This window comes from Terrapene carolina, unplaced genomic scaffold (genome assembly GCF_002925995.2).
Source record: "Terrapene carolina triunguis isolate 2854851 unplaced genomic scaffold, T_m_triunguis-2.0 Scaffold51746, whole genome shotgun sequence".
In the NCBI taxonomy this organism is placed as follows: Eukaryota; Metazoa; Chordata; order Testudines; family Emydidae; genus Terrapene; species Terrapene triunguis.
In genome coordinates this window covers 1-14,170 of record NW_020716097.1, presented here as the reverse complement: position 1 = coordinate 14,170, position 14,170 = coordinate 1, and the positions used below count along the sequence as shown (strand labels likewise).

Below are 14,170 nucleotides of genomic sequence, written 5' to 3'. Positions count from 1 at the left end.
GAGGAGGGATCAGGTGGGCAGAGGGTGGCTGGCTGCCCAGGGTGTCCCGGGGATGGGGGGGAGTTGGGCCCAGGTAACAATGTGGCGAGGGGTGGCAGGGTGCCCAAGGTGGCACAGGGGGGCTGCACATGCTGGTTCCCTGGCTGGGGTGGGTTCCCTTTCCAGTAGCCAGCCATGCAGGGCCCTCGTCTGTGTCCACGGGCGCCATATGCCCTGCTGGGATGGCTGTTGGCACTGTTGGCCCAGAGCAGTGCAGCGCCAGGTGCAGCCCCCCAGGAGCTGGGGCCAGGGGCTCCCGTTAGGACCGGCGGCTATGCGAGGCTCTGAGCCCGCTGGCGGACGTGCCCCTCGGGACGGGCACCGTAGGCTCCGGCCTGGAGCACAGCCCAGAAATGGGCCGGTGCCGACGCTGTGGCTCTCCCCGGCTGCAGACAGATGAGCCTGCTGGTGGCCAGCGAGGATTCCAGCTACATGCCAGCCCGGATCGTGGTCATGGGAGGAGAGAACCCGGCCAGCATCAGCACCGAGCTCAATACGGTGAGTGTGGCCCAGGCCGCCCCGGACAGGAGAGGGGGTCCTGTGGCTTGGGAGCTCCCTAGCAGGGCGGGCGCAGGCTGAGAGCTTCGCACCTGCCAGCGCCCACCTCTGCTGGTCAGTGTGGAGCTGGGGCGGCCCGGCCCAGGCCGGCGGGGCCACGACTGCCTTGGAATTGGGGCAGGCAGCACCCGAGGTGCAGGGAGTCGCCAGCCCCAGGCCTGTAGGCCCTGTCCTGGCAGGCACGTCACCAGGGCTCTCCTAGGCGGGCAGGAGCAGGGCAGGGCCCCGAGCTCAGGGTCCGTCTCCAACGCTGGCCAGGACCAGCTGCTCCAGGGGGAGGGGCAAGACACCCAGTGGCCAAGTCCCGGCTTCCCCTCCTGTCCTGCTCCTCGTCCGCCCCGTGCAGGCCTGGCACAGCCTGCCTTGTCCTAGCTGCTCTCCTTTCTGCTGCTAGACCCTGCCACCCTCCCGCCCTCTGCTTCCCCAGACCTGTTACCCACCTGGCCCACGCCCGAGTGAGCTGCCCTGGGAAACCTCTAGCCAGAAGCCAGAGGCGCTGTCTGGGCCGGGCCGTGTGCCTAGCTTGGATTGTGCTAGTCTCCGCTGCACAGTGGCCATAGAGCAGAGGAGGGACCGAGAGGAGCCGCCTTCCGGACCCCGAGGCAGCGCTGAGTCCCAGGAGGTCATTGGGGAGGGACGTGGGAGTGGGTGGGACAGACAGGCAGGCCTGTGCGTTCCTACTGGGAGCAGCATGTACATCCGTGCTGGCGGCCGGCCGGGTGTGCGGGGCACTGGGTCTGTGCTTAGTGACAGCGCTGGCACCAGCTCTCGGCACGGCTGGGCTGCTCCTTAAAGCCGCAGCTCCTGGGGGCAGGTGATTCCATGAGAATCCCGCCTGTCACTTCCCAAGTGAGGCTCCAGCCCCCACGCTGCAGAGAAAAGCTGGAAATTGGGACCCCCCCCCCAGCTCCAAACCCAGTGGATGGGCCTGATCTGGGCGCTGGGGCTGGCGGTGCTGGGAACCTGCTCGGCTGGCTGCGTGCGGACGGAGCAGGGTCAGTTACAGCCCCCTGGGCACTGGGAGCGGGGTGTGACGCTGGGTTAGTAGCACCACTCGGGCTGGGAGCCCCAGGGGTATGACGGGAGATCTGCGTCTCACTCGGATGGGCCACTGGTCTATGGCTGTCAGCCAGTTCCCGTGCCCGGCGGCACCTCTCCATCCCCATCGGCTCTGGTCTCTGCGGCCTCTCCTGGTGGGTTGACGGCAGCTCCTGAGCGCGGTGGAGCTCCCAGGGGCTGGTCTTCCATTGGCCCTGCCGGGGGGGGGGGCAGCAGGGAGCGGTGGAGAGGTCTGGCGCATCTGACTGCTCCAGCAGAGCCATGCTTTCTGTGATCTCCCCGGGTGTGGCTGGGAGGGGCCCTGGGGATGCCTGATGGAGCGGCAGAGGCCTTGCTGGCTAGTCCCGTCCCAGCTACTGGTCGTCTCCTTGCCCCGTCCCTTTGGGGCCCGTGTTCCTGCACGCCGCTAACCCCACGGCTTCACTTTACGTAGCTCTGGGGGCTGGGCCTGGACAACACTCCCGTGGGGCGGGATCTCTCGCGGCCTCGTCATCTCTGTGTCCTGATGGCTTGCGTCTCTCCTGCCCCCCCAGGTGAACGTCATGCCCTCTGCCAGCCGAGTGATCCTCCTGGAGAACCTGACCCGCTTCTGGCCCATCATCCAGATCAAGATCAAGCGCTGCCAGCAGGTGGGTGTGCTGGCGGGCCCCCTGACGGGTTCGGTCACAGGGACCCCCTTGGGACTGTCACCTGATGTGCTGAATTTGCCTCTGAGCCCGTTTTTCCCTGCCAGCTTGGGACTTCCAGAACCCTGCCTTGTTGAGCCAGACATGCTAGCCTGCTGCAACCCGACCCAGGGTCTGGTCCACGTCCCCAAAGCTGCAGACTTATGAAACCTGCTGAGCTGTTTTCAGTCATCTCCAGCACCCAGACACCCAGCTCCCAATGGGGAAACCCCAAATAAATCCGTTTTACTCTGTATAAAGCTTATACAGGGTAAATTCATAAATTGTCCGCCCTCTATAACACTGATAGAGAGAGATGCACAGCTGTTTGCTCCCCCAGGTATTAATCACTTTCTCTGGGTTTATTAATAAACAAAAGTGATTGTATGAAGTATAAAAAGTAGGATTTAAGTGGTTTCAAGTAATAAGAGACAGAACAAAGTAAGTCACCAAGCAAAAACACGCAAGTCTAAATACATTAAGAAACTGATTACAGGTTATATCTGACCCTCAGAGATGTTCCAATAAGCTTCTTTCACAGACTAGACTCCTTCCTAGCCTGGGCCCGATCCTTTCCCCTGGTCCAGTCCTTGTTCGTTCCAGCAGACATCTCAGGTGGTAAGCAGGGGATTTCTCATGACTGGCAGCCCCCTTTGTCCTGCTCCACCCCCTTTTATAGCTTTGGCACAAGGTGGGAATCCTTTGTCTCTCTGGGTCCCCACCCCTCCTTCTAAATGGAAAAGTACCAGATCTAAGATGGATTCCAGTATCGTGTGACATGGTCACTTGTCACTGTAAGACCTAGTCTCCATTCTTCCCGGGCTGGCCCACACCTACACAGGTAAATAAACCATTTACAACCAATTGTCCCAGTCACTGGGAGCCATCACGATTCTAAACCACCATTAATGGCCCACACTTTGCATAATTACAACAGGCCGTCAGAGTTACACTTCATCTTTCTAGCTTCAGATACAAGAATGATACATGCATAGAAGTAGGAGGAATATATTCAGTAGGTTATAACCTTTGTTATGATACCTTACAAGAGACCTTTTGCATACAGCATATTCCAGTTACATCATAGTCACACTCAAAGGGCATTTCCATAAAAAATATGGAGTGCAACGTCACACCCCCGTCCCTGTGTGCGGCCGAGCCGGTCCCTGGCCTCCCTCGCCCCCCGCAGGGCCTCCACGGGCAGCGAGAGGCCTGGCCCCGGGCCGGGAGTCGCTCGGCCTGGCGGGCCCACGTCTAACCGGGGAGCTTTGTGCCCTGTGCAGGGTGGCATTGACACGCGTGTGCGTGGCATCGAGATCCTGGGGCCCAAGCCCACCTTCTGGCCGATCTTCAAGGAGCAGCTGTGCCGGCGCACGTACCTGTTCTACACCACCCAGGCGCACACGTGGTGCCAGGAGATCGCGGACGAGCGCATGCAGCTGCTGCAGCTCTTCAACAGGTGAGGCCTGTACCCGGGGTCCCCCAGCGCTGCCCAGAGCCCCCGGCAGTGCCCTGCCCTGTGTGTGTCTGTACCCGGGGTCCCCCCAGCGCTGGCAAGGCCCCAGGGCCCCACCAGTGACTGGTGCGGGTGTCTCTGCTGTTGCAGGCTGAACTGCGCCCTGCGGCACGAGCAGGTGTTCGCCGATCGCTTCCTTCCCGATGACGAGGCGGCCCAGGCTCTGGGCAGGACCTGCTGGGAGGCCCTAATCAATCCCTTGGTGCAGAGCATCACCAGCCCAGGTACCGGTTCCCCCTGCCCGGCTCCCCGCTGCCCCCAGCCCGCCCGGCCCGCCTGGCTCAGCCTCCCCCTCTGGCCTTGCAGATCCCAGCGGCGTCAGCCCCCTGGCCTGGCTCCTGAGCGAGTACCTGGAGAACCTGGAGACGGCCCGACGCGCCAAGAGCCGCGCCACCATCTTCAACTCCCGCGTGCGGCGCCTGAGCCACCTGCTGGTGCACGTGGACCCCGGCAGCCCGGAGCCCGAGGAGCTGAGAGCCCCGGTCAAAGCCAGTAAGGGCCCCTCCCCCGTGGGGCTTTGGGGCCAGGCAGGGAGGGGGGCTGTGGGAGGAGGCCCTGGGGTGCTGCCCGGGGCTGAGTGGGGAGAGGGGTCCCTACGGGTAAGGACTCTCCGGGCTGCCTTTTGCACGTCCTGCCAGAGCCGGGCACTGGCGCCAAGCTGGGCTCGACCCTGTGTGTGCCCGATGCCCGCAGGCGGGGTGAGGTGGGAGAGCGCTCTGCGGGGCGGGCGGGCAGCCCCTGGGCCTGGCGCAGCAGAGGCTGCTCCTCAAGGCCCTGGGGCCGGGGTGTAGGAGACAGAGACGTGGGGGCCTAGCCCAGCACTCAGATCCGTGGGTCTGGTGCCCACAGGCAGAGCCGGCAGGTGCCAGACGCCCCTCTGCAAAGGCCAGCCCTGTTGTAGGGGGCAGGATCCCGGCCGGGCGTGGCTACTCCGCTGCCCCGGGGTGCCTGGGGCTGGCTGGCTCCCGAGCGCCCGGCTTGCCCCTGCCCCCTCCCCCGCACTCAGTGACCGTGTGGGGCTGAAGTGGGCCCCCCCGGGGGAGGCTGGGAGGGTCGGGCCCAGCCCTCGCCCCACAGGCGGCTTTGGGGTTGGGGAGGGGGTAGTGCTGGCGCTGCCCCCGCCCTGCCCCCCGGGCGCTGCTCTCACGCCGGCCCCCCCTTGGCAGACGGGAAGAACGGGAAGAACAAGGAGACCAGCTCTGGGGCCGCCAAGGTGTCGGGGAAGAAGCCCAGCAGCATGACGGGGATTACGCAGTGCTGGAGGGGCGTGGTGCAGCAGCAGGTGTGTGCGGGGGGGCGACGGGGGAGGGGCGTGGTGCAGCAGCAGGTGTGTGCGGGGGGGGCGACGGGGGAGGGGCGTGGTGCAGCAGCAGGTGTGTGCGGGGGGGGGGGCATGGGGGAGGAGTGTGTCCTGCAGCAGCAGCTGGGAGGGGGCTGTTGATCTGTGTGTGTATCTGCTGCCCACCCCCTCCCCACCCTGCGTGGGGGTAGCAGGCCCCCATCCACCTCTGTCTCTGCAGCTCCTGCCCCAGGCCCATGGGACACTAGATACGGAGAGACCTACCCACGCCTGGCCCGTCCTGTCCTCCTGGGACCCTCCCCACCTTCGGGGCCACCCCCACGCCCGGCCCACCCTGTACCCCCTGGGGCTGGCCAGCCCATCCCCCCAGGGCCCTCCCCCCGCCCCCCCATCCATCCTGCCCCCCACAGACACCTGTCCCGGCCTGTCCCCTCCCCGCGTCCAGCCCAGCCTGTCCCTCCCCCTCCCCCCGGGGCCCTCCCCGCGCCTGTAACCGAGTGCCGCCTGCCCCTGCCCAGGTGAAGCGGTTCCTGGAGTCGTGGTGGCAGGGGCCGGACTTCGTGGAGCGGTACTGCCGGCTCTACCTGGGCCTGCGCGGCGCCATGGAGGAGCTGTTCGGGCAGCAGACGGCCTTCGCGCTGGCCCTGCGGCAGGGCTTCTCCGGGGCCCTGCTGCAGCTCTCCTTCCTGACGGCCATGCACGTGAGTGGGGGGCTGGCCTGGCCCGGGGGTGGGGGGGGAGCCTGGGGCCCAGGAGCGCTTCCAGGCTGCTCGGCCTGGTGCCAGCCCGCGGGGCTAGAGGCTGCCTGTGCCCCAGTGGGGCCGAGCCCCCCGGCGTCGGCTCTGCCCAGCCACGCTCCTGGCTGCCGTCCGGGGTCTGAGGGGTCCCAGGTGCATGGGGGTCTCTGCCAGTTAACCCCCGCTGCTCCAACAGCCCTGGGCTCTGAGAGGGAGCGGGCCCCTCAAGCCCCCTTGCCCACCGCCCAGACACGCAGCTCCCACGGCCCCGCCTCCCCGTCTCCACGGGTGGGGTGACCCCAGCTCCTAGGGAGTGGCCTCCCCCTCCGCAGGACTGTTCCCTCCCCCAGAGCCCCCCCATCATGTGGGTGTCCCCTGAGCTGCCGTGGGGAGCCGCCCCGAGCAGGCCCTGGCAGCTGGCGCTCTCCCCCGCAGGTGAGCGAGCAGTTCGCTCGCTATGTGGACCAGCGGATCCAGGAAAGCCAGACGGACGCGGGCAACGTGGAGTCGCTGCATCGGCTGCAGCGGAGCCTGGAGCCCATCCTCTTCCTCTCCGGCCTGGAGCTCGCCAACACCTTCGAGCACTTCTACCGGTGAGGGGCCCCAGCCGGGGGTGTGGGGAGCTGTGCCCCTCGCCTGGCCTGGGCTCTGGCTTTGCCCGGCGCATCAGCGGGTGCTGGTGCCTGGCTTGTCATGGGGGCTCTGGCTCGGCTCGGGCCGTGGGCTCCCCAAAGTCCAGCCGGACCCCGGCCACCAGCCCAGAGCCTGTGTCCCCAGCCGTGGCTTGCAGGGGGGCAGCAGGGCACTGCAGGGCCCACAGGCTGGGTCAGGCCCAGCCCCGGGCCCCACAGCGTTCACCAGCGGCCGGCCGGCCGGCATGCCCTGCTCCAGGCCATAGCGAAGGCATGGAGGGTCCCGGGGGGGTTCCGGGATGGGAATTGGGGGTGGCTCCAGGTCTAGGGGCCGGGGAGGGAGTCGGGGGCTCTGGCCCTGCCCTGACGCCGGCTGCCGTTGCAGGTATTACCTGGGCGACCGGCTCCTGGCCCAGGGGAACGTGTGGCTGGAACGGGCCGTCGTGGAGCAGATCGGGCTCTGCTTCCCCAATCGCTTCCCCCAGCAGATGCTGAAGAGCCTGAGTGAGTCGGAGGAGCTGCAGCAGCAATTCCACCTCTTCCAGCTGCAGCAGCTCGACAAGCGCCTGCTGGAGCTGGACGCGGGCCAGGAGGATGCGGTGAGAACCCGGGCGGGGCGGGGTCTGGGCTGTGCCCCCTCCCTTCCCCGGGCACATGGGGGGCTGGGGAGGGTGGTGGGGTCTGTGCGGTTCCCCCTCCCTTCCCCGGGCACATGGGGGGAGAACATGGAGGGCTGGGGAGGGGAGCGGGGTCTGTGCTGTGCCCCCTCCCTTCCCCTGGGGGGCGGGGTCTGGGCCGTGCCCCCTCCCTTCCCAGGAGGTGCCGCAGACGAGCCCCTGGCGGGAGCCTGACCCCTGCGCCCATCCCCAGGCGATGGAGGAGGAGCCGGCCGAGCCAGAGGAGGAGCCGGAGGTGAAGGTGCTGGCCCTGTCCCCGCGCTGCTGGACCGTCTCCCCGCTCTGCTACCTGGAGGATCCCAGCAGGTGTTTCCCGCGGCCCCTCGGGGGCTACTTGGCGCGGTTCGCCGACTTCTACACCAACAGTGAGTCTGGGCGCTGGGGGGGCGACTGGGCCGGGCAGGGGCTGGGGGGTGGACACTGTGCCCCATGGTGGTGGCGGGGAGCGGCGTGTGACAGGGGAGAGGGTACCGGGGTGGGGGCGTGTGATTGGAGAGGGGGCACCAGGGGGAGGGTGGGGAACGGGGGCTAGGCTGAGCAGTGGGGTGAGCTCCAGCCCCGCCTGGGGGTGGGGGGCAGCCCCGGCTGGCTCGGGGACCCCGCGGGCCCGGCGCTCTGGTGGCTCTGCTGGGACTGGCCGCGTCTCTTGCAGGTCAGAGCCGGTTTGGCCTGGAGCACACAAAGCCGCGGCGCCTGCAGTGGACGTGGCTGGGCCACGCGGAGCTCCGGTTCGCGGGCAGCACCACCCTGCACGTCTCCACCCTGCAGATGTACATCCTGCTGGGCTTCAACAGCGCCCAGGTGGGACCCCCGCTCCCCTGGGGGGTGGGACCCCACAGCTGGTGTAAATGGGGCACCAACTGCTCCTGTCCTTGCAGCACAGAGAGCGCCTTCCCCCCAGCTCATCCATATGGGGCAGAGACGGTCTGTCCTCCCCCCCCGGGCCCCCCCCCCCCTCCCCTCGTCCCCCCCCCCCCCACTTCCCGAGCCCTTGGACTCTCATCTCCACAGCCCTGGTCCCTGCCCCCCTGTGGCCAAGCAGCCGCTGTTTCCCCCGGGTGGCTTGTGCCAGAGGAATCTGTGTTATTTTCTCTCCCCTTTGCCCCTCAGCCCCCCCCCCCTCCGGCCCCTCCCCCACAGCCCCCAGCGACCTCGCCCCCATGCCACGGCCCCCAGAGACCTCGCCCCATTGCCCCAGCCCCTGGGCCGTGGCCCCAAGACACCTGGCCCAGTTGGCCTGTCCTGGCCCCCAGAGCTGTCGCCCCACCGCCATGGCCCTGCCCCTGCGTATTCACTTCCTGTCTCCTTTGCGCCGCAGGAAGTTGCTGTGGAGACCCTGGCCCAGGCCACGGGGCTGTCTCCTGTCCTGCTGAGCCACGCACTGAAACCTCTGACGGGAGAGGCCGGGATCCTGACCCAGAGCCTGCCTCAGGGGGGTGCGTATGGAGGGACCGGGCAGGGGGGGGGTTGAGCCCTGTCCCTGGGTGGTCCCTGAACAGGGGGACCACAGCTGGGGATGGAGCCCTGGAGCCCCTGCGCTGGGCCTGGTGGGGGTGTGGAGGGTTGGCCGGGCTGGGCTGGGCCCAGAGCAGGTGCCAGGGAGCACGGGGCTTGTCTGTGAGCTGGAAGGGGGTTTGCGTCCGGAGGGGCCAGTCTCCAAGCTGGGCCGGGGGGGAAGGGGGAACTGGGCTGGTGGGTGTGGAGGGGCTGGTCCCCAAGCAGGGCCAGAGGGGGCATGGTGTGGGGGGTATGTGGGAGGCCTGGGGCTGGTCCCTAAGCAGGGCTCGAGGGGAGGAGGAGGGAGAACTGGGCTGATGTGTGTGTAGGGGCTGGGGCTGGTCCCCAAGAGGGGCCGGAGAGGGTACATGGGAGGGAGGGCGCGTGGAGGGGCTGGGGCTGGTCCCCAAGCACCGTTGGGGGGTGGGATATGTGAGGGGGGGCATGGAGGGCTAGGGCTGGTCCCCAAGCAGGGCTGGGGGGTGGGATATGTGAAGGGGGGGCACATGGAGGGGCTGGGGCTGGTCCCCAAGCAGGGCTGGGGGGTGGGATATGTGTGGGGAGGGCCCATGGAGGGCTGGGGCTGGTCCCCAAGCGGGGCCGGGGGTGCTGGAGGAACCGCTCCCTAGGCATGGCTGAGCCTGGCTGTGTTGGTCCCAGGCGTCCTGCGTCTGAACGAGGGGGCCCTGGCGCGGGCGGCCGGCCAGCGCCTGTGGCTGCTCCCCAAGCAGACGTACCTGAATGTGGAGGATGACGAGGGAAGCACCCTGGAGAGGAAGAGGAACATCATCTGCTGCCTCATCATCCAGATCCTGAAAGGGGAGAAGGAGCTGCACATCGATAACCTGGTGTTCAAGGTACGGGGGCCTGGCAGGCGAGCGGCCGCGCTGCTCCGCGCCCCAGCAGCCTCAGAGTAACTGCCCTCTTTCCCCCCAGGTGATCGACGCCTGTCAGAAATGGGAGTCTGGCCCTGCCCTGAAGTTCCTCAGCTTCTGCTGCAGCAGCACGGACGTGCTGTCCTGCACCCTGCACCTGCTGAGCCAGGGCTACGTGCGGCGCCAGGAGGACAACCCCCAGCTGCTGGAGTACGTCTCCACGGAGCCCACCCCCTCCCCCTCCCCCTCTCCGCCCCAGCAGCGCCCGCCCCAAGTCACCTTCCAGACAGTGGAGATCAAGACGATGCCCAACGCAGCCTGCGCCGAGAGGAGACAGACCTTCTCCACCTTCAGGTAGAAGCGGAGCGGGGCTGTGCGCGTGGGCCAGGCGGGCACGGACACTGCTCCCTGGGGTGCCGGAGCCCCAGCCACAGGCAGTGCATTGGCTGCCCGGTGCTGGGGGTCTAGGCACGCCTGGTGCTCGAGCCAGGAGAAGCCCTGCCTGGGCCCAGCCACTGCCCCTGGAGCACAAGACACGATTCCCAAGGGCTCGAGGTTTTTAATTTAAATAAAACAGCTGTGCTGATCTGTGCCCTCCCTTTGCTGATCTGTGCCCGCAGCCCTGGGCCCTACCAGGGAACGGCAGAGCTGGCACCTCACCCCCAGTGTGCAGGGGCTTGGGCACAGCTGGAGGTTATGGGGGGCTCCCTCCCTTGCTCTGGTGAGGCTGGTGCCAGCACCCCCATTAGGCTAGTGGCAGAATTGAGCCGTCTGGCTCCACTGGCAGCTCCTGATTCTCCCAGGTGCCTGGGACGGGGGGGTCAGCATTGATGGCAAGTCCCTGGAGCTGGGCTTGGCATTCCTGGCCTGGCTGGCACCGTCTCCTGGGAGCTGCGCTCTGCGCAGTACCTGGCATCTGCAGCAGCCATAGCCATGCACGGTTTGTAAGCCCCCAAGCCCCAGCGCCCGCCACATGTGGGGTTCTCGCCCACCAGAACACAGCTGTGTGAGAGGCAGCAGCATTGGCCATGGCTGAGGGGCTCTGCACCCCCTTCCCGCACGGGGCCCAGCTCTACACACCCTGCACCTCAGTCACAGTGGTACCAGCATTAATTTATTAAAATTAATCCAGAAAAGCAACCATACAGTAAGTTTAAAAAAAATAGAATCTTGTAAAAAAAACAGGGTAACGCCCCCGCCGGCCGCCCAGCCCCCCGTTTGGGTCTCCGAGGGCAGGGAGCGGTTTGGCAGCATGAGGGGCTGGGCTGGGCTTGGAGTCTGCCAGGCGGAGGGCAGGAGTGTGAGATCAGCTGCAGTGCCAGGGCTGGGAGGCTGCCACACTCCTCGTGTGAACCCCATGCCAGCAGTAAGTGGGAAAACGCAGCCCGTGCCCAGGGTCCCCCCATCTGCAGCGGGTGGGCCTGCCCCTAGCATTTCTGAGCAGGGGGCTGCAGCGCGGACTGACGGGTGGAGGCTCGGTGAATGGCTGGGTGCTGGCTCCTGGCGCTGAGGGCACAGCTGGGCCAGCCCAGCTTTCTGCTCCCCCCGGGCCAGTGCCTGGGACCTCACTGCGGAGCAGCCCTGCCCCCCAGGCTCGCTGCAGCACAGCTCCCCTAGCGCTGGGGCCCTGGAGCTGATGGTGGAGGAGGCCCCCACCTGCCACATTCGTGGCTTCCTACGTGCAGTGCTAGGAGAGCCTCAGCTGGTCCACAGGCTGCAGCTCCAGCGGCCCTCGTGTTCCCTAGTGGGCGGCAGGGGGGCTGGGCCCAGGTCTAGGGGCTGCTGCAGGGCCTTGAGCAAGGGGTGACATCCCCTAACCGAAACGGCAGGGTGGGGCAGAGACCCCTCAACTGCCTGGAGCTGCCAGTGGGGCCCTGGGGCTTCCGAAAGGGGGTGACTGAAGTTAGGCCCTGGCCAGAGGGTGCCACTGGCTGAGCTACCCCCCGGCGGGAGCCAGAGCAGCCCGCTCTGCTGGTGCAGCACCAGTAAGACACCCTCAAGCAGCTCCCAGTCCCCCTCCCTTCCCTGGGGTGGGCCCCTGCCCCCTGGTGGTGGGAGGCTGGCCTGGGGGGTGGTAGCTCTGGAAGCCACATGGATTCCCCGTTGCACCAGTTCTAGCTGCATGTTAAAAGCCCCTTGGGGGAAAGAAACCGAGTGGGAACAGCCAGGGCCTGGAACCTCCCCCCGTGCCCAGCAGAAGGGATGGGCCATGGCCATGGCCGCCTCCTGCCACACTCAGCAGAGTCCCGGCTCCCGGGCCGCCCGGCTGGCTCACACGCTCTTCGAGTAGCCAAAGATGCCCACGGGGAGATGCTTGACGTGTGTTGGCCACTGTGCTGCTAGCTGGAAAAACTTCACGTCGTTCCACTCCACGCCGTCGATGGACACTGAGAGGAGAGAGCACAGCGCCAAACATAAGAACGGCCACCCTGGGTCAGACCAAAGGTCCATCCAGCCCAGTATCCTGTCTTATGACAGTGGCCAATGCCAGGTGCCCCAGAGGGAATGAACAGAACCGGGAATCATCAGGTGATCCATCCCCTGTCGCCCATTCCCAGTGTCTGGCAAACAGAGGCTAGGGCCACCATCCCTGCCCATCCTGGCTAATAGCCTTTGATGGTGACCTGTCCTCCGTGAACTTATCTAGTTCTTTTTTGAATCCTGTTATAGTTTTGACCTTCACAACATCCTCTGGCAAAGAGTTCCACGGGTTGACTGTGCGTTGTGTGAAAAAATACTTCCTTTTGTTTTAAACCTGCTGCCTATTAATTTCATTTGGTGACCCCTAGTTCTTGTGTTAAGAGGAGTAAATAGCACTTATTTATTTACTTTCTCCACACCAGTCATGATTTTATAGACCTCTATCAGATCCCCCCTTAGTCATCTCCTTTCCAAGCTGAAAAGTCCCCGTCCTATTAATCTCTTCTCATACAGCAGCCGTTCCAAACCCCTAATCATTTTTATTGCCCTTTTCTGAACCTTTTCCAAATCCAATAGATCTTTTTAGTGATGGGGCGACCACATCTGCAGGCAGTATTCAAGACGTGGGCGTACCATGGATTTATACAGAGGCAATAGGATATTTTCTGTCTTATTATCTATCTCTTTCTTAATGGTGCCCAATGTTCTGGTCGCTGTGCTCAAAGCACACATGCAGCTCAGCTGTGGGGGGCAGGGCTGTGTGGGTGCATGCACAGCTCACCCCCCCAGAGCTGGGCCGGGGGAGAGAGAGACTCTGGCAGAGCTCAGCCAGCCCCCGGTGTCCAAGTGGTGGGGCAGAGCTGTTGGCCTGGCTGGCTCTCTGGAGGGGTGTGGCATGGTGCTGGGCCGCCCTCACCTCGGAGCATGGTGTTCTGGTGCTTAGCCGTACAGATCAGGCGCGTAATCCCTTCGATGACTTGGCTTTTGGGCTCCAGGTCCTTCTCCTTGGGTTTCTTACTCAGGAACATCACTGGGAGGAGAAAGCAAAGACTCCTAGAGCCAGCCCTGCCAGGGGAGCCAGGCTGGGACTCTCCGCCCCCTCCAGGGCAGGCTGGGACAGGTGCAGGCCCTGCCTGGGCCTTTGCCAGCCGTTACCTTTCTTGTTCTTCTCCTTGGTGACCACGGTCATGGCCATGGTGCTGGGGGGGACCAGCTCCCCGGCGCCGGGCACGCGGCTGACCTGCAGCGACCGGAAGTTGCTCTTCAGTGTGTTCTTCAAGCCCATCTCCCGCTTCTCTCCCTCCTTCTTCTTCTCCGGCCCCTGGCTTGTCCAGTAGTCGACCTGCAGGCCCATCACCTCCACGCCGGGGCTCAGGGACCTGGGCGACAGCCACAGCAACATAGCCCCAGCCACGCTCCGCCCCTCAGGGCTGGGCCTAGCCACCCCCTCCCCGTACCAGCGTCCCTCCGGATCCAGCCCCATTCGGGTCTCCTGCTGCCCCACAGCCAGCTCCAGCCCCTCCTCCCCATGGGCATCACCCATGTGGCCCAAGGGGCACGGGAACATCGCCCGCAATCTCCGCTTTCATTTAACAACCAGAGCGTCTCAGGCCCGGGGGCTGGGGGGGTGTGGCACAGCCCCCGCCCCTCACTGCCTGGCAGTGCGTACCCCACATGGTGCAGCATGGACCCCCTCCCTTCTGGGCCAGGGGACACAGAGGAGGGTGAACACGCCAGGCGGGCTGGGACAGAGCAGTGTGGCTGGCTCTGCTGGAGGGAAATGGTTAACAAGCCTGCGGGACATTAACCCTACTCCGGCCTCCCTCCAGTCCCCCTGGCGGAGCCTCACCCAGCCCCCGAGAGGCCGCTGCTGACAGACGGGGAGGGCGGTGGGGTGCCCATGGCCTCCTTGCTGTGGGGGGTCCCTGCGCTGGCTGGAGATGCAGAGCTCAGCAGGGAACTGGTGCAGACTGTGGCGTCATCAGAGTCCACTAGCAAGAGGGAAAGGCAGGACCAAGTTAGAGGGATACAGGGGGGCTGAGCCGCGGGGGGGGGCGTATCCCCAGGGCAGCAGTGGGGCTGCTCTGGGGCCGAGGGCCATGACACCCCCTTGCCTGTGGCTCTGTGCTGGGGCAGGATGGGCACTCGCAGTCCTGGGGCCCTGAGGGGTGTAGATGGGACCTTCCCGGCTCCC

The 14,170-nt window shown here is 65.7% G+C and overlaps 2 protein-coding genes across 2 annotated transcripts; one reads left to right on the top strand and one right to left on the bottom strand.

The window, feature by feature from the left end:
* Nucleotides 1–156: 156 nt before the first annotated feature.
* Nucleotides 157–10,141, top strand: LOC113405960 (cullin-9-like). Its single transcript, XM_026647292.2, has 14 exons — nucleotides 157–537; nucleotides 2,190–2,285; nucleotides 3,605–3,780; nucleotides 3,928–4,061; nucleotides 4,144–4,329; nucleotides 5,004–5,119; nucleotides 5,656–5,838; nucleotides 6,310–6,467; nucleotides 6,892–7,105; nucleotides 7,377–7,548; nucleotides 7,836–7,984; nucleotides 8,502–8,619; nucleotides 9,341–9,537; nucleotides 9,617–10,141. Exons 1-14 carry the CDS (start codon nucleotides 436–438, stop codon nucleotides 9,911–9,913), a joined length of 2,298 nt encoding a protein of 765 aa, XP_026503077.1. The 5' UTR covers nucleotides 157–435; the 3' UTR covers nucleotides 9,914–10,141.
* Nucleotides 10,142–11,772: 1,631 nt separating this feature from the next.
* On the bottom strand, nucleotides 11,773–13,819 carry LOC112124735 (phosphofurin acidic cluster sorting protein 1-like). Its single transcript, XM_024223209.3, has 3 exons — nucleotides 13,132–13,819; nucleotides 12,893–13,006; nucleotides 11,773–11,942 (listed from the first exon to the last, which is right to left on the bottom strand). The coding sequence occupies exons 1-3, from the start codon at nucleotides 13,541–13,543 to the stop codon at nucleotides 11,827–11,829; spliced, it is 642 nt and encodes a 213-aa protein (XP_024078977.1). The 5' UTR covers nucleotides 13,544–13,819; the 3' UTR covers nucleotides 11,773–11,826.
* Between the last annotated feature and the right edge of the window lie 351 nt (nucleotides 13,820–14,170).